This window comes from Oncorhynchus nerka, linkage group LG26 (genome assembly GCF_034236695.1).
Source record: "Oncorhynchus nerka isolate Pitt River linkage group LG26, Oner_Uvic_2.0, whole genome shotgun sequence".
Taxonomy (NCBI): Eukaryota; Metazoa; Chordata; class Actinopteri; order Salmoniformes; family Salmonidae; genus Oncorhynchus; species Oncorhynchus nerka.
The window spans coordinates 25768413-25794234 of NC_088421.1; the positions used below are offsets into that span (position 1 = coordinate 25768413).

At 42.8% G+C, this 25822-nt stretch overlaps 1 protein-coding gene across 2 annotated transcripts in view; it reads left to right on the forward strand.

The window, feature by feature from the left end:
* The window catches only part of LOC115110928 (speckle-type POZ protein), a 162332-nt gene extending 136693 nt beyond the window's left edge, over positions 1–25639 (forward strand). For both annotated transcript variants that reach the window (XM_065010323.1, XM_065010324.1), the window contains exon 11: positions 24694–25639. In XM_065010323.1, coding sequence (XP_064866395.1) covers positions 24694–24838 — 145 coding nt within the window. In that variant the 3' untranslated portion in view covers positions 24839–25639. The remainder of the gene's footprint in view (positions 1–24693) is intronic.
* Positions 25640–25822: the final 183 nt, after the last annotated feature.

The following is a 25822-nucleotide window of genomic DNA, read 5'->3' on the forward strand; positions in this document are numbered from 1 at the left end:
GAACACTCTCGCTAAATACCTAACACATACCGTTACTGTAACCCTCACTCAGAACACTCTCGCTAAATACCTAACACATACCGTTACTGTACCCCTCACTCTGAACACTCTCTATATACCTAACACATACCGTTACTGTAACCCTCACTCAGAACACTCTCTATATACCTAACACATACCGTTTCTGTACCCCTCACTCAGAACACTCTCTAAATACCTAACACATACCGTTACTGTACCCCTCACTCAGAACACTCTCTATATACCTAACACATACCGTTACTGTAACCCTCACTCAGAACACTCTCGCTAAATACCTAACACATATCGTTACTGTAACCCTCAGAACACTCTCTATATACCTAACACATACCGTTACTGTACCCCTCACTCAGAACATTCGCTATATACCTAGCACATACCGTTACTGTAACCCTCACTCAGAACACTCTCGCTAAATACCTAACACATACCGTTACTGTACTCCTCACTCAGAACACTCTCGCTAAATACCTAACACATACCGTTACTGTACCCCTCACTCAGAACACTCTTGCTATATACCTAACACATACCGTTACTGTAACCCTCACTCAGAACACTCTATATACCTAACACATAACGTTACTGTAACCCTCACTCAGAACACTCTCTATATACCTAACACATACCGTTACTGTAACCCTCACTCAGAACACTCTCTATATACCTAACACATACCGTTTCTGTACCCCTCACTCAGAACACTCTCTATATACCTAACACATACCGTTACTGTAACCCTCACTCAGAACACTCTCTATATACCTAACACATACCGTTACTGTAACCCTCAGAACACTCTATATACCTAACACATACCGTTACTGTAACCCTCACTCAGAACACTCTCTATATACCTAACACATACCGTTACTGTAACCCTCACTCAGAACACTCTCTATATACCTAACACATACCGTTTCTGTTCCCCTCACTCAGAACACTCTCTATATACCTAACACATACCGTTACTGTAACCCTCACTCAGAACACTCTCTATATACCTAACACATTCCGTTACTGTAACCCTCACTCAGAACACTCTTGCTATATACCTAACACATACTGTTACTGTAACCCTCACTCAGAACACTCTTGCTATATACCTAACACATATCGTTACTGTAACCCTCAGAACACTCTCTATATACCTAACACATACCGTTACTGTAACCCTCACTCAGAACACTCTCGCTAAATACCTAACACATACCGTTACTGTACCCCTCACCCAGAACACTCTATATACCTAACACATACCGTTTCTGTTCCCCTCACTCAGAACACTCTCTATATACCTAACACATACCGTTACTGTAACCCTCACTCAGAACACTCTCTATATACCTAACACATACCGTTACTGTAACCCTCACTCAGAACACTCTTGCTATATACCTAACACATACTGTTACTGTAACCCTCACTCAGAACACTCTTGCTATATACCTAACACATATCGTTACTGTAACCCTCAGAACACTCTCTATATACCTAACACATACCGTTACTGTAACCCTCACTCAGAACACTCTCGCTAAATACCTAACACATACCGTTACTGTACCCCTCACCCAGAACACTCTATATACCTAACACATACCGTTACTGTAACCCTCACTCAGAACACTCTCGCTAAATACCTAACACATACCGTTACTGTAACCCTCACTCAGAACACTCTCTATATACCTAAGACATACCATTTCTGTACCCCTCACTCAGAACACTCTCTATATACCTAACACATACCGTTTCTGTAACCGTCAGAACACTCTATATACCTAACACATACCGTTACTGTAACCCTCACTCAGAACACTCTTGCTATATACCTAACACATACCGTTACTGTACCCCTCACTCAGAACATTCGCTATATACCTAGCACATACCGTTACTGTAACCCTCACTCAGAACACTCTCGCTAAATACCTAACACATACCGTTACTGTAACCCTCACTCAGAACATTCGCTAAATACCTAACACATACCGTTTCTGTAACCCTCAGAACACTCTATATACCTAACACATACCGTTACTGTAACCCTCACTCAGAACACTCTCTATATACCTAACACATATCGTTACTGTAACCCTCACTCAGAACACTCTCTATATACCTAACACATACCATTTCTGTACCCCTCACTCAGAACATACTCTATATACCTAACACATACCGTTACTGTAACCCTCACTCAGAACACTCTCTATATACCTAACATATACCGTTACTGTAACCCTCACTCAGAACACTCTCTATATACCTAACAAATACCGTTTCTGTACCCCTCACTCAGAACACTCTCTATATACCTAACACATACCGTTACTGTAACCCTCACTCAGAACACTCTTGCTATATACCTAACACATACCGTTACTGTACCCCTCACTCAGAACACTCTTGCTATATACCTAACACATACCGTTACTGTACCCCTCACTCAGAACATTCGCTATATACCTAGCACATACCGTTACTGTACCCCTCACTCAGAACACTCTTGCTATATACCTAACACATACCGTTACTGTACCCCTCACTCAGAACATACTCTATATACCTAACACATACCGTTACTGTAACCCTCACTCAGAACACTCTCTATATACCTAACACATACCGTTTCTGTACCCCTCACTCAGAACACTCTCTATATACCTAACACATACCGTTACTGTACCCCTCACTCAGAACATACTCTATATACCTAACACATACCGTTACTGTAACCCTCACTCAGAACACTCTCTATATACCTAACATATACCGTTACTGTAACCCTCACTCAGAACACTCTCTATATACCTAACACATATCGTTATTGTAACCCTCAGAACACTCTCTATATACCTAACACATACCGTTACTGTAACCCTCACTCAGAACACTCTCGCTAAATACCTAACACATACCGTTTACTGTACCCCTCACTCAGAACACTCTCTATATACCTAACACATACCGTTACTGTAACCCTCAGAACACTCTATATACCTAACACATACCGTTACTGTAACCCTCACTCAGAACACTCTATATACCTAACACATAACGTTACTGTAACCCTCACTCAGAACACTCTCTATATACCTAACACATACCATTTCTGTACCCCTCACTCAGAACACACTCTATATACCTAACACATACCGTTACTGTAACCCTCACTCAGAACACTCTCGCTAAATACCTAACACATACCGTTACTGTAACCCTCACTCAGAACACTCTCTATATACCTAAGACATACCATTTCTGTACCCCTCACTCAGAACACTCTCTATATACCTAACACATACCGTTTCTGTAACCGTCAGAACACTCTATATACCTAACACATACCGTTACTGTAACCCTCACTCAGAACACTCTTCTATATACCTAACACATACCGTTACTGTACCCCTCACTCAGAACATTCGCTATATACCTAGCACATACCGTTACTGTAACCCTCACTCAGAACACTCTCGCTAAATACCTAACACATACCGTTAGAGTAACCCTCACTCAGAACACTCTCTATATACCTAAGACATACCATTTCTGTACCCCTCACTCAGAACACTCTCTATATACCTAACACATACCGTTTCTGTAACCGTCAGAACACTCTATATACCTAACACATACCGTTACTGTAACCCTCACTCAGAACACTCTTGCTATATACCTAACACATACCGTTACTGTACCCCTCACTCAGAACATTCGCTATATACCTAGCACATACCGTTACTGTAACCCTCACTCAGAACACTCTCGCTAAATACCTAACACATACCGTTACTGTAACCCTCACTCAGAACATTCGCTAAATACCTAACACATACCGTTTCTGTACCCCTCACTCAGAACACTCTCTATATACCTAACACATACCGTTACTGTACCCCTCACTCAGAACATTCGCTATATACCTAGCACATACCGTTACTGTAACCCTCACTCAGAACACTCTCGCTAAATACCTAACACATACCGTTACTGTACTCCTCACTCAGAACACTCTCGCTAAATACCTAACACATACCGTTACTGTAACCCTCACTCAGAACACTCTCGCTAAATACCTAACACATACCGTTACTGTAACCCTCACTCAGAACACTCTCTATATACCTAGCACATACCGTTACTGTAACCCTCACTCAGAACACTCTCGCTAAATACCTAACACATACCGTTACTGTACTCCTCACTCAGAACACTCTCGCTAAATACCTAACACATACCGTTACTGTAACCCTCACTCAGAACACTCTCTATATACCTAACACATACCGTTACTGTAACCCTCACTCAGAACACTCTCTATATACCTAACACATACCATTTCTGTACCCCTCACTCAGAACATACTCTATATACCTAACACATACCGTTACTGTAACCCTCACTCAACACTCTCTATATACCTAACATATACCGTTACTGTAACCCTCACTCAGAACACTCTCTATATACCTAACACATACCGTTTCTGTACCCCTCACTCAGAACACTCTCTATATACCTAACACATACCGTTACTGTAACCCTCACTCAGAACACTCTCTATATACCTAACACATACCGTTACTGTAACCCTCACTCAGAACCCTCTCACTAAATACCTAACACATACCGTTACTGTACCCCTCACTCAGAACACTCTCTATATACCTAACACATACCGTTACTGTAACCCTCACTCAGAACACTCTCTATATACCTAACACATACCGTTACTATAACCCTCACTCAGAACACTCTCGCTAAATACCTAACACATACCGTTACTGTAACCCTCAGAACACTCTATATACCTAACACATACCGTTACTGTAACCCTCACTCAGAACACTCTCTATATACCTAACACATATCGTTACTGTAACCCTCACTCAGAACACTCTCTATATACCTAACACATACCATTTCTGTACCCCTCACTCAGAACATACTCTATATACCTAACACATACCGTTACTGTAACCCTCACTCAGAACACTCTCTATATACCTAACATATACCGTTACTGTAACCCTCACTCAGAACACTCTCTATATACCTAACAAATACCGTTTCTGTACCCCTCACTCAGAACACTCTCTATATACCTAACACATACCGTTACTGTAACCCTCACTCAGAACACTCTTGCTATATACCTAACACATACCGTTACTGTACCCCTCACTCAGAACACTCTTCTATATACCTAACACATACCGTTACTGTAACCCTCACTCAGAACACTCTCGCTATATACCTAACACATACCGTTACTGTACCCCTCACTCAGAACACTCTTGCTATATACCTAACACATACCGTTACTGTACCCCTCACTCAGAACATACTCTATATACCTAACACATACCGTTACTGTAACCCTCACTCAGAACACTCTCTATATACCTAACACATACCGTTTCTGTACCCTTCACTCAGAACACTCTCTATATACCTAACACATACCGTTACTGTAACCCTCACTCAGAACACTCTCGCTAAATACCTAACACATACCGTTACTGTACCCCTCACTCAGAACACTCTCTATATACCTAACACATACCGTTACTGTAACCCTCACTCAGAACACTCTATATACCTAACACATACCGTTTCTGTACCCCTCACTCAGAACACTCTCTATATACCTAACACATACCGTTACTGTAACCCTCACTCAGAACACTCTCGCTAAATACCTAACACATACCGTTACTGTACCCCTCACTCAGAAGACTCTCTATATACCTAACACATACCGTTACTGTAACCCTCACTCAGAACATTCGCTATATACCTAGCACATACCGTTACTGTACCCCTCACTCAGAACACTCTTGCTATATACCTAACACATATCGTTATTGTAACCCTCAGAACACTCTCTATATACCTAACACATACCGTTACTGTAACCCTCACTCAGAACACTCTCGCTAAATACCTAACACATACCGTTTACTGTACCCCTCACTCAGAACACTCTCTATATACCTAACACATACCGTTACTGTAACCCTCAGAACACTCTATATACCTAACACATACCGTTACTGTAACCCTCACTCAGAACACTCTATATACCTAACACATAACGTTACTGTAACCCTCACTCAGAACACTCTCTATATACCTAACACATACCATTTCTGTACCCCTCACTCAGAACACACTCTATATACCGTTACTGTAACCCTCACTCAGAACACTCTCGCTAAATACCTAACACATACCGTTACTGTAACCCTCACTCAGAACACTCTCTATATACCTAAGACATACCATTTCTGTACCCCTCACTCAGAACACTCTATATACCTAACACATACCGTTTCTGTAACTCACTCAGAACACTCTATATACCTAACACATACCGTTACTGTAACCCTCACTCAGAACACTCTTGCTATATACCTAACACATACCGTTACTGTACCCCTCACTCAGAACATTCGCTATATACCTAGCACATACCGTTACTGTAACCCTCACTCAGAACACTCTCGCTAAATACCTAACACATACCGTTACTGTAACCCTCACTCAGAACACTCTCTATATACCTAAGACATACCATTTCTGTACCCCTCACTCAGAACACTCTCTATATACCTAACACATACCGTTTCTGTAACCCTCACTCAGAACACTATATACCTAACACATACCGTTACTGTAACCCTCACTCAGAACACTCTTGCTATATACCTAACACATACCGTTACTGTAACCCTCACTCAGAACATTCGCTATATACCTAGCACATACCGTTACTGTAACCCTCACTCAGAACACTCTCGCTAAATACCTAACACATACCGTTACTGTAACCCTCACTCAGAACATTCGCTAAATACCTAACACATACCGTTTCTGTACCCCTCACTCAGAACACTCTCTATATACCTAACACATACCGTTACTGTAACCCTCACTCAGAACATTCGCTATATACCTAGCACATACCGTTACTGTAACCCTCACTCAGAACACTCGCTAAATACCTAACACATACCGTTACTGTACTCCTCACTCAGAACACTCTCGCTAAATACCTAACACATACCGTTACTGTAACCCTCACTCAGAACACTCTCGCTAAATACCTAACACATACCGTTACTGTAACCCTCACTCAGAACACTCTCTATATACCTAGCACATACCGTTACTGTAACCCTCACTCAGAACACTCTCTAAATACCTAACACATACCGTTACTGTAACCCTCACTCAGAACACTCTCGCTAAATACCTAACACATACCGTTACTGTAACCCTCACTCAGAACACTCTATATACCTAACACATACCGTTACTGTAACCCTCACTCAGAACACTCTCTATATACCTAACACATACCATTTCTGTACCCCTCACTCAGAACATACTCTATATACCTAACACATACCGTTACTGTAACCCTCACTCAACACTCTCTATATACCTAACATATACCGTTACTGTAACCCTCACTCAGAACACTCTCTATATACCTAACACATACCGTTTCTGTACCCCTCACTCAGAACACTCTCTATATACCTAACACATACCGTTACTGTAACCCTCACTCAGAACACTCTCTATATACCTAACACATACCGTTACTGTAACCCTCACTCAGAACCCTCTCACTAAATACCTAACACATACCGTTACTGTACCCCTCACTCAGAACACTCTCTATATACCTAACACATACCGTTACTGTAACCCTCACTCAGAACACTCTCTATATACCTAACACATACCGTTACTATAACCCTCACTCAGAACACTCTCGCTAAATACCTAACACATACCGTTACTGTAACCCTCAGAACACTCTATATACCTAACACATACCGTTACTGTAACCCTCACTCAGAACACTCTCTATATACCTAACACATATCGTTACTGTAACCCTCACTCAGAACACTCTATATATACCTAACATATACCGTTACTGTAACCCTCACTCAGAACACTCTCTATATACCTAACAAATACCGTTTCTGTACCCCTCACTCAGAACACTCTCTATATACCTAACACATACCGTTACTGTAACCCTCACTCAGAACACTCTTGCTATATACCTAACACATACCGTTACTGTACCCCTCACTCAGAACACTCTTGCTATATACCTAACACATACCGTTACTGTACCCCTCACTCAGAACATTCGCTATATACCTAGCACATACCGTTACTGTACCCCTCACTCAGAACACTCTTGCTATATACCTAACACATACCGTTACTGTACCCCTCACTCAGAACATACTCTATATACCTAACACATACCGTTACTGTAACCCTCACTCAGAACACTCTCTATATACCTAACACATACCGTTACTGTACCCCTCACTCAGAACATTCGCTATATACCTAGCACATACCGTTACTGTAACCCTCACTCAGAACACTCTCGCTAAATACCTAACACATACCATTACTGTAACCCTCACTCAGAACACTCTCTATATACCTAACACATACCGTTACTGTAACCCTCACTCAGAACACTCTCGCTAAATACCTAACACATACCGTTTCTGTAACCCTCAGAACACTCTATATACCTAACACATACCGTTTCTGTACCCCTCACTCAGAACACTCTCTATATACCTAACACATACCGTTACTGTAACCCTCACTCAGAACATTCGCTATATACCTAGCACATACCGTTACTGTAACCCTCACTCAGAACACTCTATATACCTAACACATACCATTACTGTAACCCTCACTCAGAACACTCTCTATATACCTAACACATACCGTTACTGTAACCCTCACTCAGAACACTCTCGCTAAATACCTAACACATACCGTTACTGTACTCCTCACTCAGAACACTCTCGCTAAATACCTAACACATACCGTTACTGTAACCCTCACTCAGAACACTCTCGCTAAATACCTAACACATACCGTTACTGTACCCCTCACTCAGAACACTCTCTATATACCTAACACATACCGTTACTGTACCCCTCACTCAGAACACTCTCTATATACCTAACACATACCGTTACTGTAACCCTCACTCAGAACACTCTCTATATACCTAACACATACTGTTACTGTAACCCTCACTCAGAACACTCTTGCTATATACCTAACACATATCGTTACTGTAACCCTCAGAACACTCTCTATATACCTAACACATACCGTTACTGTAACCCTCACTCAGAACACTCTCGCTAAATACCTAACACATACCGTTACTGTAACCCTCACTCAGAACACTCTCTATATACCTAACACATACCATTTCTGTACCCCTCACTCAGAACACTCTCTATATACCTAACACATACCGTTACTGTAACCCTCACTCAGAACACTCTCGCTAAATACCTAACACATACCGTTACTGTACCCCTCACTCAGAACACTCTCTATATACCTAACACATACCGTTTCTGTAACCCTCAGAACACTCTATATACCTAGCACATACCGTTACTGTAACCCTCACTCAGAACACTCTCGCTAAATACCTAACACATACCGTTACTGTAACCCTCACTCAGAACACTCTCGCTAAATACCTAACACATACCGTTACTGTACCCCTCACTCAGAACATTCGCTATATACCTAGCACATACCGTTACTGTAACCCTCACTCAGAACACTCTCGCTAAATACCTAACACATACCATTACTGTAACCCTCACTCAGAACACTCTCTATATACCTAACACATACCGTTACTGTAACCCTCACTCAGAACATACTCTATATACCTAACACATACCGTTACTGTAACCCTCACTCAGAACACTCTCTATATACCTAACACATACCGTTACTGTAACCCTCACTCAGAACATTCGCTATATACCTAGCACATACCGTTACTGTAACCCTCACTCAGAACACTCTCGCTAAATACCTAACACATACCATTACTGTAACCCTCACTCAGAACACTCTCTATATACCTAACACATACCGTTACTGTAACCCTCACTCAGAACACTCTCGCTAAATACCTAACACATACCGTTTCTGTAACCCTCAGAACACTCTATATACCTAACACATACCGTTTCTGTACCCCTCACTCAGAACACTCTCTATATACCTAACACATACCGTTACTGTACCCCTCACTCAGAACATTCGCTATATACCTAGCACATACCGTTACTGTAACCCTCACTCAGAACACTCTCGCTAAATACCTAACACATACCATTACTGTAACCCTCACTCAGAACACTCTCTATATACCTAACACATACCGTTACTGTAACCCTCACTCAGAACACTCTCGCTAAATACCTAACACATACCGTTACTGTAACCCTCACTCAGAACACTCTCGCTAAATACCTAACACATACCGTTACTGTAACCCTCACTCAGAACACTCTCTAAATACCTAACACATACCGTTACTGTACCCCTCACTCAGAACACTCTATATACCTAACACATACCGTTACTGTACCCCTCACTCAGAACACTCTCTATATACCTAACACATACCGTTACTGTAACCCTCACTCAGAACACTCTCTATATACCTAACACATACTGTTACTGTAACCCTCACTCAGAACACTCTTGCTATATACCTAACACATATCGTTACTGTAACCCTCAGAACACTCTCTATATACCTAACACATACCGTTACTGTAACCCTCACTCAGAACACTCTCGCTAAATACCTAACACATACCGTTTCTGTACCCCTCACTCAGAACACTCTCTATATACCTAACACATACCGTTACTGTAACCCTCAGAACACTCTATATACCTAACACATAACGTTACTGTAACCCTCACTCAGAACACTCTCTATATACCTAACACATACCGTTACTGTAACCCTCACTCAGAACACTCTCTATATACCTAACACATACCATTTCTGTACCCCTCACTCAGAACACTCTCTATATACCTAACACATACCGTTACTGTAACCCTCACTCAGAACACTCTCGCTAAATACCTAACACATACCGTTACTGTACCCCTCACTCAGAACACTCTCTATATACCTAACACATACCGTTTCTGTAACCCTCAGAACACTCTATATACCTAACACATACCGTTACTGTAACCCTCAGAACACTCTCTATATACCTAACACATACCGTTACTGTAACCCTCACTCAGAACACTCTCGCTAAATACCTAACACATACCGTTACTGTACCCCTCACTCAGAACATTCGCTATATACCTAGCACATACCGTTACTGTAACCCTCACTCAGAACACTCTCGCTAAATACCTAACACATACCATTACTGTAACCCTCACTCAGAACACTCTCTATATACCTAACACATACCGTTACTGTAACCCTCACTCAGAACACTCTCGCTAAATACCTAACACATACCGTTTCTGTAACCCCTCACTCAGAACACTCTCTATATACCTAACACATACCGTTACTGTAACCCTCACTCAGAACACTCTCGCTAAATACCTAACACATACCGTTTCTGTACCCCTCACTCAGAACACTCTCTATATACCTAACACATACCGTTACTGTAACCCTCACTCAGAACACTCTCGCTAAATACCTAACACATACCGTTTCTGTAACCCTCAGAACACTCTATATACCTAACACATACCGTTTCTGTACCCCTCACTCAGAACACTCTCTATATACCTAACACATACCGTTACTGTACCCTATATACCTAGCACATACCGTTACTGTAACCCTCACTCAGAACACTCTCGCTAAATACCTAACACATACCATTACTGTAACCCTCACTCAGAACACTCTCTATATACCTAACACATACCGTTACTGTAACCCTCACTCAGAACACTCTCGCTAAATACCTAACACATACCGTTACTGTACTCCTCACTCAGAACACTCTCGCTAAATACCTAACACATACCGTTACTGTAACCCTCACTCAGAACACTCTCGCTAAATACCTAACACATACCGTTACTGTACCCTCACTCAGAACACTCTCTATATACCTAACACATACCGTTACTGTAACCCTCACTCAGAACACTCTCGCTATATACCTAACACATACCGTTACTGTAACCCTCACTCAGAACACTCTCGCTAAATACCTAACACATACCATTACTGTAACCCTCACTCAGAACACTCTCTATATACCTAACACATACCGTTACTGTAACCCTCACTCAGAACACTCTCGCTAAATACCTAACCCGTTACTGTACCCCTCACTCAGAACACTCTATATACCTAACACATACCGTTACTGTGCCCCTCACTCAGAACACTCTCTATATACCTAACACATACCGTTACTGTAACCCTCACTCAGAACACTCTCTATATACCTAACACATACCGTTACTGTAACCCTCACTCAGAACACTCTCTATATACCTAGCACATACCGTTACTGTAACCCTCACTCAGAACACTCTCGCTAAATACCTAACACATACCGTTACTGTACTCCTCACTCAGAACACTCTCTATATACCTAACACATACCGTTACTGTAACCCTCACTCAGAACACTCTCGCTAAATACCTAACACATACCGTTACTGTACCCCTCACTCAGAACACTCTCTATATACCTAACACATACCGTTACTGTACCCCTCACTCAGAACATTCGCTATATACCTAGCACATACCGTTACTGTAACCCTCACTCAGAACACTCTCGCTAAATACCTAACACATACCATTACTGTAACCCTCACTCAGAACACTCTCTATATACCTAACACATACCGTTACTGTAACCCTCACTCAGAACACTCTCGCTAAATACCTAACACATACCGTTACTGTACTCCTCACTCAGAACACTCTCGCTAAATACCTAACACATACCGTTACTGTAACCCTCACTCAGAACACTCTCGCTAAATACCTAACACATACCGTTACTGTACCCCTCACTCAGAACACTCTATATACCTAACACATACCGTTACTGTACCCCTCACTCAGAACACTCTCTATATACCTAACACATACCGTTACTGTAACCCTCACTCAGAACACTCTCTATATACCTAACACATACCGTTACTGTAACCCTCACTCAGAACACTCTCGCTAAATACCTAACACATACCGTTACTGTACCCCTCACTCAGAACACTCTCTATATACCTAACACATACCGTTTCTGTAACCCTCAGAACACTCTATATACCTAGCACATACCGTTACTGTAACCCTCACTCAGAACACTCTCGCTAAATACCTAACACATACCGTTACTGTACTCCTCACTCAGAACACTCTCGCTAAATACCTAACACATACCGTTACTGTACCCCTCACTCAGAACATTCGCTATATACCTAGCACATACCGTTACTGTAACCCTCACTCAGAACACTCTCGCTAAATACCTAACACATACCATTACTGTAACCCTCACTCAGAACACTCTCTATATACCTAACACATACCGTTACTGTAACCCTCACTCAGAACACTCTCGCTAAATACCGAACACATACCGTTTCTGTACCCCTCACTCAGAACACTCTCTATATACCTAGCACATACCGTTACTGTAACCCTCACTCAGAACACTCTCGCTAAATACCTAACACATACCGTTTCTGTACCCCTCACTCAGAACACTCTCTATATACCTAACACATACCGTTACTGTAACCCTCACTCAGAACACTCTCGCTAAATACCTAACACATACCGTTTCTGTAACCCTCAGAACACTCTATATACCTAACACATACCGTTTCTGTACCCCTCACTCAGAACACTCTCTATATACCTAACACATACCGTTACTGTACCCCTCACTCAGAACATTCGCTATATACCTAGCACATACCGTTACTGTAACCCTCACTCAGAACACTCTCGCTAAATACCTAACACATACCATTACTGTAACCCTCACTCAGAACACTCTCTATATACCTAACACATACCGTTACTGTAACCCTCACTCAGAACACTCTCGCTAAATACCTAACACATACCGTTACTGTACTCCTCACTCAGAACACTCTCGCTAAATACCTAACACATACCGTTACTGTAACCCTCACTCAGAACACTCTCGCTAAATACCTAACACATACCGTTACTGTACCCCTCACTCGGAACACTCTCTATATACCTAACACATACCGTTACTGTAACCCTCACTCAGAACACTCTCGCTTAATACCTAACACATACCGTTACTGTAACCCTCACTCAGAACACTCTCGCTAAATACCTAACACATACCATTACTGTAACCCTCACTCAGAACACTCTCTATATACCTAACACATACCGTTACTGTAACCCTCACTCAGAACACTCTCGCTAAATACCTAACACATACCGTTACTGTACCCCTCACTCAGAACACTCTATATACCTAACACATACGTTACTGTACCCCTCACTCAGAACACTCTCTATATACCTAACACATACCGTTACTGTAACCCTCACTCAGAACACTCTCTATATACCTAACACATACTGTTACTGTAACCCTCACTCAGAACACTCTCTATATACCTAACACATACCGTTACTGTAACCCTCACTCAGAACACTCTCGCTAAATACCTAACACATACCGTTACTGTACTCCTCACTCAGAACACTCTCGCTAAATACCTAACACATACCGTTACTGTAACCCTCACTCAGAACACTCTCGCTAAATACCTAACACATACCGTTACTGTACCCCTCACTCGGAACACTCTCTATATACCTAACACATACCGTTACTGTACCCCTCACTCAGAACATTCGCTATATACCTAGCACATACCGTTACTGTAACCCTCACTCAGAACACTCTCGCTAAATACCTAACACATACCATTACTGTAACCCTCACTCAGAACACTCTCTATATACCTAACACATACCGTTACTGTAACCCTCACTCAGAACACTCTCGCTAAATACCTAACACATACCGTTACTGTACTCCTCACTCAGAACACTCTCGCTAAATACCTAACACATACCGTTACTGTAACCCTCACTCAGAACACTCTCTAAATACCTAACACATACCGTTACTGTACCCTCACTCAGAACACTCTTATACCTAACACATACCGTTACTGTAACCCTCACTCAGAACACTCTCTATATACCTAACACATACCGTTACTGTAACCCTCACTCAGAACACTCTCTATATACCTAACACATACTGTTACTGTAACCCTCACTCAGAACACTCTTCTATATACCTAACACATACGTTACTGTAACCCTCAGAACACTCTCTATATACCTAACACATACCGTTACTGTAACCCTCACTCAGAACACTCTCGCTAAATACCTAACACATACCGTTTCTGTACCCCTCACTCAGAACACTCTCTATATACCTAACACATACCGTTACTGTAACCCTCAGAACACTCTATATACCTAACACATAACGTTACTGTAACCCTCACTCAGAACACTCTCTATATACCTAACACATACCGTTACTGTAACCCTCACTCAGAACACTCTCTATATACCTAACACATACCATTTCTGTACCCCTCACTCAGAACACTCTCTATATACCTAACACATACCGTTACTGTAACCCTCACTCAGAACACTCTCGCTAAATACCTAACACATACCGTTACTGTACCCCTCACTCAGAACACTCTCTATATACCTAACACATACCGTTTCTGTAACCCTCAGAACACTCTATATACCTAGCACATACCGTTACTGTAACCCTCACTCAGAACACTCTCGCTAAATACCTAACACATACCGTTACTGTACCCCTCACTCAGAACACTCTCGCTAAATACCTAACACATACCGTTACTGTACCCCTCACTCAGAACATTCGCTATATACCTAGCACATACCGTTACTGTAACCCTCACTCAGAACACTCTCGCTAAATACCTAACACATACCATTACTGTAACCCTCACTCAGAACACTCTCTATATACCTAACACATACCGTTACTGTAACCCTCACTCAGAACACTCTCGCTAAATACCGAACACATACCGTTTCTGTACCCCTCACTCAGAACACTCTCTATATACCTAGCACATACCGTTACTGTAACCCTCACTCAGAACACTCTCGCTAAATACCTAACACATACCATTACTGTAACCCTCACTCAGAACACTCTCTATATACCTAACACATACCGTTACTGTAACCCTCACTCAGAACACTCTCTATATACCTAACACATACCGTTACTGTAACCCTCACTCAGAACACTCTCTATATACCTAACACATACCGTTACTGTAACCCTCACTCAGAACACTCTCGCTAAATACCTAACACATACCGTTTCTGTAACCCTCAGAACACTCTATATACCTAACACATACCGTTTCTGTACCCCTCACTCAGAACACTCTCTATATACCTAACACATACCGTTACTGTACCCCTCACTCAGAACATTCGCTATATACCTAGCACATACCGTTACTGTAACCCTCACTCAGAACACTCTCGCTAAATACCTAACACATACCATTACTGTAACCCTCACTCAGAACACTCTCTATATACCTAACACATACCGTTACTGTAACCCTCACTCAGAACACTCTCGCTAAATACCTAACACATACCGTTACTGTAACCCTCACTCAGAACACTCTCGCTAAATACCTAACACATACCGTTACTGTAACCCTCACTCAGAACACTCTCGCTAAATACCTAACACATACCGTTACTGTACCCCTCACTCAGAACACTCTCTATATACCTAACACATACCGTTACTGTAACCCTCACTCAGAACACTCTCGCTTAATACCTAACACATACCGTTACTGTAACCCTCACTCAGAACACTCTCGCTAAATACCTAACACATACCATTACTGTAACCCTCACTCAGAACACTCTCTATATACCTAACACATACCGTTACTGTAACCCTCACTCAGAACACTCTCGCTAAATACCTAACACATACCGTTACTGTACCCCTCACTCAGAACACTCTATATACCTAACACATACCGTTACTGTACCCCTCACTCAGAACACTCTCTATATACCTAACACATACCGTTACTGTAACCCTCACTCAGAACACTCTCTATATACCTAACACATACTGTTACTGTAACCCTCACTCAGAACACTCTCTATATACCTAACACATACCGTTACTGTAACCCTCACTCAGAACACTCTCGCTAAATACCTAACACATACCGTTACTGTACCCCTCACTCAGAACACTCTCGCTAAATACCTAACACATACCGTTACTGTAACCCTCACTCAGAACACTCTCGCTAAATACCTAACACATACCGTTACTGTACCCCTCACTCAGAACACTCTCTATATACCTAACACATACCGTTACTGTACCCCTCACTCAGAACATTCGCTATATACCTAGCACATACCGTTACTGTAACCCTCACTCAGAACACTCTCGCTAAATACCTAACACATACCATTACTGTAACCCTCACTCAGAACACTCTCTATATACCTAACACATACCGTTACTGTAACCCTCACTCAGAACACTCTCGCTAAATACCTAACACATACCGTTACTGTACTCCTCACTCAGAACACTCTCGCTAAATACCTAACACATACCGTTACTGTAACCCTCACTCAGAACACTCTCGCTAAATACCTAACACATACCGTTACTGTACCCCTCACTCAGAACACTCTATATACCTAACACATACCGTTACTGTACCCCTCACTCAGAACACTCTCTATATACCTAACACATACCGTTACTGTAACCCTCACTCAGAACACTCTCTATATACCTAACACATACTGTTACTGTAACCCTCACTCAGAACACTCTTGCTATATACCTAACACATATCGTTACTGTAACCCTCAGAACACTCTCTATATACCTAACACATACCGTTACTGTAACCCTCACTCAGAACACTCTCGCTAAATACCTAACACATACCGTTTCTGTACCCCTCACTCAGAACACTCTCTATATACCTAACACATACCGTTACTGTAACCCTCAGAACACTCTATATACCTAACACATAACGTTACTGTAACCCTCACTCAGAACACTCTCTATATACCTAACACATACCGTTACTGTAACCCTCACTCAGAACACTCTCTATATACCTAACACATACCATTTCTGTACCCCTCACTCAGAACACTCTCTATATACCTAACACATACCGTTACTGTAACCCTCACTCAGAACACTCTCGCTAAATACCTAACACATACCGTTACTGTACCCCTCACTCAGAACACTCTCTATATACCTAACACATACCGTTTCTGTAACCCTCAGAACACTCTATATACCTAGCACATACCGTTACTGTAACCCTCACTCAGAACACTCTCGCTAAATACCTAACACATACCGTTACTGTACTCCTCACTCAGAACACTCTCGCTAAATACCTAACACATACCGTTACTGTACCCCTCACTCAGAACATTCGCTATATACCTAGCACATACCGTTACTGTAACCCTCACTCAGAACACTCTCGCTAAATACCTAACACATACCATTACTGTAACCCTCACTCAGAACACTCTCTATATACCTAACACATACCGTTACTGTAACCCTCACTCAGAACACTCTCGCTAAATACCTAACACATACCGTTTCTGTACCCCTCACTCAGAACACTCTCTATATACCTAGCACATACCGTTACTGTAACCCTCACTCAGAACACTCTCGCTAAATACCTAACACATACCATTACTGTAACCCTCACTCAGAACACTCTCTATATACCTAACACATACCGTTACTGTAACCCTCACTCAGAACACTCTCGCTAAATACCTAACACATACCGTTTCTGTACCCCTCACTCAGAACACTCTCTATATACCTAACACATACCGTTACTGTAACCCTCACTCAGAACACTCTCGCTAAATACCTAACACATACCGTTTCTGTAACCCTCAGAACACTCTATATACCTAACACATACCGTTTCTGTACCCCTCACTCAGAACACTCTCTATATACCTAACACATACCGTTACTGTAACCCTCACTCAGAACACTCTCGCTAAATACCTAACACATACCGTTACTGTACTCCTCACTCAGAACACTCTCGCTAAATACCTAACACATACCGTTACTGTAACCCTCACTCAGAACACTCTCGCTAAATACCTAACACATACCGTTACTGTACCCCTCACTCGGAACACTCTCTATATACCTAACACATACCGTTACTGTAACCCTCACTCAGAACACTCTCGCTAAATACCTAACACATACCGTTACTGTAACCCTCACTCAGAACACTCTCGCTAAATACCTAACACATACCGTTTCTGTAACCCTCAGAACACTCTATATACCTAACACATACCGTTTCTGTACCCCTCACTCAGAACACTCTCTATATACCTAACACATACCGTTACTGTACCCCTCACTCAGAACATTCGCTATATACCTAGCACATACCGTTACTGTAACCCTCACTCAGAACACTCTCGCTAAATACCTAACACATACCATTACTGTAACCCTCACTCAGAACACTCTCTATATACCTAACACATACCGTTACTGTAACCCTCACTCAGAACACTCTCGCTAAATACCTAACACATACCGTTACTGTACCCCTCACTCAGAACACTCTATATACCTAACACATACCGTTACTGTACCCCTCACTCAGAACACTCTCTATATACCTAACACATACCGTTACTGTAACCCTCACTCAGAACACTCTCTATATACCTAACACATACTGTTACTGTAACCCTCACTCAGAACACTCTCTATATACCTAACACATACCGTTACTGTAACCCTCACTCAGAACACTCTCGCTAAATACCTAACACATACCGTTACTGTACTCCTCACTCAGAACACTCTCGCTAAATACCTAACACATACCGTTACTGTAACCCTCACTCAGAACACTCTCGCTAAATACCTAACACATACCGTTACTGTACCCCTCACTCAGAACACTCTCTATATACCTAACACATACCGTTACTGTAACCCTCACTCAGAACACTCTCGCTTAATACCTAACACATACCGTTACTGTAACCCTCACTCAGAACACTCTCGCTAAATACCTAACACATACCGTTTCTGTAACCCTCAGAACACTCTATATACCTAACACATACCGTTTCTGTACCCCTCACTCAGAACACTCTCTATATACCTAACACATACCGTTACTGTAACCCTCACTCAGAACACTCTCGCTAAATACCTAACACATACCGTTACTGTACCCCTCACTCAGAACACTCTATATACCTAACACATACCGTTACTGTACCCCTCACTCAGAACACTCTATATACCTAACACATACCGTTACTGTACCCCTCACTCAGAACACTCTCTATATACCTAACACATACCGTTACTGTAACCCTCACTCAGAACACTCTCTATATACCTAACACATACTGTTACTGTAACCCTCACTCAGAACACTCTCTATATACCTAACACATACCGTTACTGTAACCCTCACTCAGAACACTCTCTATATACCTAACACATACCATTTCTGTACCCCTCACTCAGAACACTCTCTATATACCTAACACATACCGTTACTGTAACCCTCACTCAGAACACTCTCGCTAAATACCTAACACATACCGTTACTGTACCCCTCACTCAGAACACTCTCTATATACCTAACACATACCGTTTCTGTAACCCTCAGAACACTCTATATACCTAGCACATACCGTTACTGTAACCCTCACTCAGAACACTCTCGCTAAATACCTAACACATACCGTTACTGTACTCCTCACTCAGAACACTCTCGCTAAATACCTAACACATACCGTTACTGTAACCCTCACTCAGAACACTCTCTATATACCTAACACATACCGTTTCTGTACCCCTCACTCAGAACACTCTCTATATACCTAACACATACCGTTACTGTAACCCTCACTCAGAACAGTCTATATACCTAACACATACCGTTTCTGTACCCCTCACTCAGAACACTCTCTATATACCTAACACATACCGTTACTGTAACCCTCACTCAGAACATTCGCTATATACCTAGCACATACCGTTACTGTAACCCTCACTCAGAACACTCTCTATATACCTAACACATACCGTTACTGTACCCCTCACTCAGAACACTCTCGCTAAATACCTAACACATACCGTTTCTGTACCCCTCACTCAGAACACTCTCTATATACCTAACACATACCGTTACTGTTCCCCTCACTCAGAACATTCGCTATATACCTAGCACATACCGTTACTGTAACCCTCACTCAGAACACTCTCGCTAAATACCTAACACATACCGTTACTGTACTCCTCACTCAGAACACTCTCGCTAAATACCTAACACATACCGTTACTGTAACCCTCACTCAGAACACTCTCGCTAAATACCTAACACATACCGTTACTGTACCCCTCACTCAGAACACTCTCTATATACCTAACACATACCGTTTCTGTAACCCTCAGAACACTCTATATACCTAGCACATACCGTTACTGTAACCCTCACTCAGAACACTCTCGCTAAATACCTAACACATACCGTTACTGTACTCCTCACTCAGAACACTCTCGCTAAATACCTAACACATACCGTTACTGTAACCCTCACTCAGAACACTCTCTATATACCTAACACATACCGTTTCTGTACCCCTCACTCAGAACACTCTCTATATACCTAACACATACCGTTACTGTAACCCTCACTCAGAACAGTCTATATACCTAACACATACCGTTTCTGTACCCCTCACTCAGAACACTCTCTATATACCTAACACATACCGTTACTGTAACCCTCACTCAGAACATTCGCTATATACCTAGCACATACCGTTACTGTAACCCTCACTCAGAACACTCTCTATATACCTAACACATACCGTTACTGTAACCCCTCACTCAGAACACTCTCGCTAAATACCTAACACATACCGTTTCTGTACCCCTCACTCAGAACACTCTCTATATACCTAACACATACCGTTACTGTACCCCTCACTCAGAACATTCGCTATATACCTAGCACATACCGTTACTGTAACCCTCACTCAGAACACTCTCGCTAAATACCTAACACATACCGTTACTGTACTCCTCACTCAGAACACTCTCGCTAAATACCTAACACATACCGTTACTGTAACCCTCACTCAGAACACTCTCGCTAAATACCTAACACATACCTTTACTGTACCCCTCACTCAAAACACTCTCTACAATTCTGCAATTTAGCAGCAAACATGTTTTGACACACTTGAACTTTTATGGCAGGGATATAAAGGTATACTTTGGGATTTCAGAATGAGGCCTTTTCTCTACTTCCTCAGTCAGATGAATGTTATAGCTCTGTGTCCAGTATGAAGGAAGTTAGAGGTAGCATGCTAGTGGATAGCCATAGACTTTGAGGCATTGCGCTAACGTTACTGGACACAAAGACGTTAAAATGGTATCCACAATTGTATCTGTCTTTGGGGAAGTAGATAAAGGGCTTCATTGCCAATGTCCCGAAGTATCCCTTTAACTAGAGCGATTCTCTATGACCGAGGCCATACACGGCATGAGGTTGCTCCTCAATGTGCTGGTTGTTTATGATTCGTCAACATTGATTGTGAACACGACATTACTCTTCCCTTAGTCAACACTGACGAAGGCCATCCATTAAACTTGCCATACCAATAAGGGCATTTTTAATTATGTGAAGAGGGCCTTGGTCCTCTATATTCTGTACTCTCTTCAGTCCCTACTCCTGCACATATCCACTCTTTTCTTTCTCCATCTTTGAGTCGTTTTTTTCCTTTCTCAGTCACCCTCTCCCCCGTTACCTTACGCTCTGACCCCCCTCTCTCCTACACTGTCCTCTCTCTTTCTCTCCTACTCCCTGTCCTCTCTCTCTCCTCTCCTCTGTCCTCTCTCTCTCACGCTCTCTCTCTCTCTCTCTCTCTCTCTCTCTCTCTCTCTCTCTCTCTCTCTCTCTCTCTCTCTCTCTCTCTCCTACTCCTCTGTTCTCTCTCTCTCCTACTCCTCTGTTCTTCTCTCTCCTACTCCTCTGTTCTCTCTCTGTCCTCTCTCTCTCTCTCTCTGTCTCTCTCTCTCTCTCTGTCCTCTCTCTCTCTCTCTCTCTCTCCTCTCTCTCTCTCTCTCTGTCTCTCTCTCTCTCTCTCCTGTCTCTCTCTCTCTCTCTCTCTCTCTGTCCTCTCTCTCTCTCTCTCTCTGTCCTCTCTCTCTCTCTCTTTGTCTCTCTCTCTCTCTGTCCTCTCTCTCTCTCTGTCTCTCTCTCTCTCTGTCCTCTCTCTCTCTCTCTCTCTGTCTCTCTCTCTCTCTCTCTCTGTCCTCTCTCTCTCTCTCTCTCTCCTCTCTCTCTCTCTCTCTGTCCCTCTCTCTCTGTCTCTCTCTCTCTCTCTCTCTCTCTCTCTCTCTCTCTCTCTCTCTCTCTCTCTGTCCTCTCTCTCTCTCTCTCTGTCCTCTCTCTCTCTCTCTGTCCTCCTCTCTCCTCTCTCTGTCTCTCTCTCTCTCTCTCTCTCTCTCTCTCTCCTCTCTCCTCTTCTCTCTCTCTCTCTCTCTCTCTCTCTCTCTCTCTGTCCTCTCTCTCTCTGTCTCTGTCTCTCTCTGTCTCTCTCTCTCTCCCTCTCTCTCTGTCCTCTCTCTCTCTCTCTCTCTGTCCTCTCTCTCTCTCTCTCTCTCTCTCTCTCTCTGTCCTCTCTCTCTCTCTCTCCTGTGATTCCACTCCTAATACTGGTCATTAATTGTGGTTATGGGCATTATGACAGTTTAATTTGACTGTATTGTTTTTGTTGTGGAAATTGACCATGGGGGACTCTGGCTTGCAAAGCGCTATCAACCCTCCTCCCTCGGACAACATCGACAACAACTGAAATCAATAAAGACGACGAATATAGAAAAGAAACTACACAGCGTAACCAATAAACCCCAGACCTCCGTCCCCCCGCCCTGCAGTCAACACCACTGTTAGCCCCCACCTCTCTTCCTCTTCCACTCGCTCCCTCTCTCCTTCCTTCCCTCCCTCTGCTTCTCCTTCATCTCCCCCTGCTTCTCCTTCATCTCCCCCTACCTTCTCTCTCTCCTCTCCCCCACCCCCCTGGGCCCGGCCTGCTCTCCAGCTGTGGCTGCTCTCTGTGCCCTTTGCTGGTCTGCTAACCCCAGGCACAGCTCATAGCTCACAGCCCATTGGCCATTAGAGGGAACAGGGGGTACATGTCCCTACCAGGGAACTGGGTCAGAGGTGGGCTTGGATGTCTGGGAGGTATGCTGCTGGACACACATTCACTTTCATTAACATACACACACTAATACACAGAACAAATGTCATTAAAGGCCATGTATGTGTGTGCGTGATAGTGCAGTACTGCACCCTGAGGGTGTGAGGAGGCTGGGGATTCCCACAGGGCCCAGTGGTATGCAGTCTGTCAGGCCTGTGTGGAGGATGTAGGGAGGGAGGGAGGGATGGGATGGAGGGGCCAGGTGAGAACAGTGCTAATGTCTCTCCTCTGCCTCACTCTTTCCTCCTCTCCTTCTGACTTGTCTCTCTTTGTCCCTCCCCCTCTCTCGCCCCTTCCTCTGCCTCCCCCACCTCTCTCTCTGTCTCCTCTAGCCATGCTGCTGAGGTGATGGAGACGTCTGGCTGGAAGTCCATGGTGGCATCCCACCCCCACCTGGTGGCTGAGGCCTATCGCTCCCTGGCTTCGGCCCAGTGCCCCTTCCTGGGACCCCCACGCAAACGCCTCAAACAGTCCTAGTGTCCCTGGATCACTTGCCCAGCTCTGCTCTGCCCTGGGACCACAGAGGACCCTACTCTGCTCTCCTCTTCCTCCAGGCCCCCTCCAGAACCTAGAGACGCCCAGATTGATACCAGAGCTCCTCCCGCCTCCCTCAGCTGAAAGTACAGGGGGGGGGGGTGGTATGGATTTGGTACAAAGACGATGAAAAAAAGGGATGATCCACCCTGATAACTGAATATAGACAGTGACTACCTTGTCTTACCCTGTACACCTGTAGAGAACAGAGTGTTTGGGTATAGGAGGGAGGTAGAAGTTGTAAATTCTTCTTTTTTTTTTACTTTACTTTTTTTTTAAAGTCCTCCTTGTAGCATTGTGTAAAAGCCCAAGCTTTATGTATGAAATCAGAAAAACAAACAAAAAAGACAATAACCAAAAATGGACAAAGATAAGGTTTTGGGTGATGAAGTGCCACCATGTCCCAGTCATCTTCCCTGAGCAGAGAAACACCCTGTAGTTCATGTTTGACATCCATCTTGTACAGAATAACATTTTAAGCATTTTTCTCGCCGAAGGGTGAAAAGAAAGGTGATTTTTGCAAGAAACAAGATGGAGATGAACACGTTTTAATGTTCAAAATGTCCAACCTTTTTCTCTAAGAAAAACGACATACAAAAACATATTATATCAACTGTTTTTACTCTGACCCTTTTCAGGACTACTTTCCTCATTGGTGGAATTAGAACGCACTCCTGCATCACTGTCAAAACCCTAACAAATGTTTTGTCTCAACACAAAATACAGCTATTTTGGATTGTAAAAGCCTTGTTGTCTTTCAGTATCTACTGAGTTGTCATTAGTGTGTGTGTGTGGTGACCATGTCTGCCAACGATTAGCTGGTTAAACACTAATTTGAAACTGCTGCACTCAGCCCTATTTACATCTCATCCACACATGATCAAAGTCTGATAAATCCCCTACACACACCTCATCCTACTGTCCTGT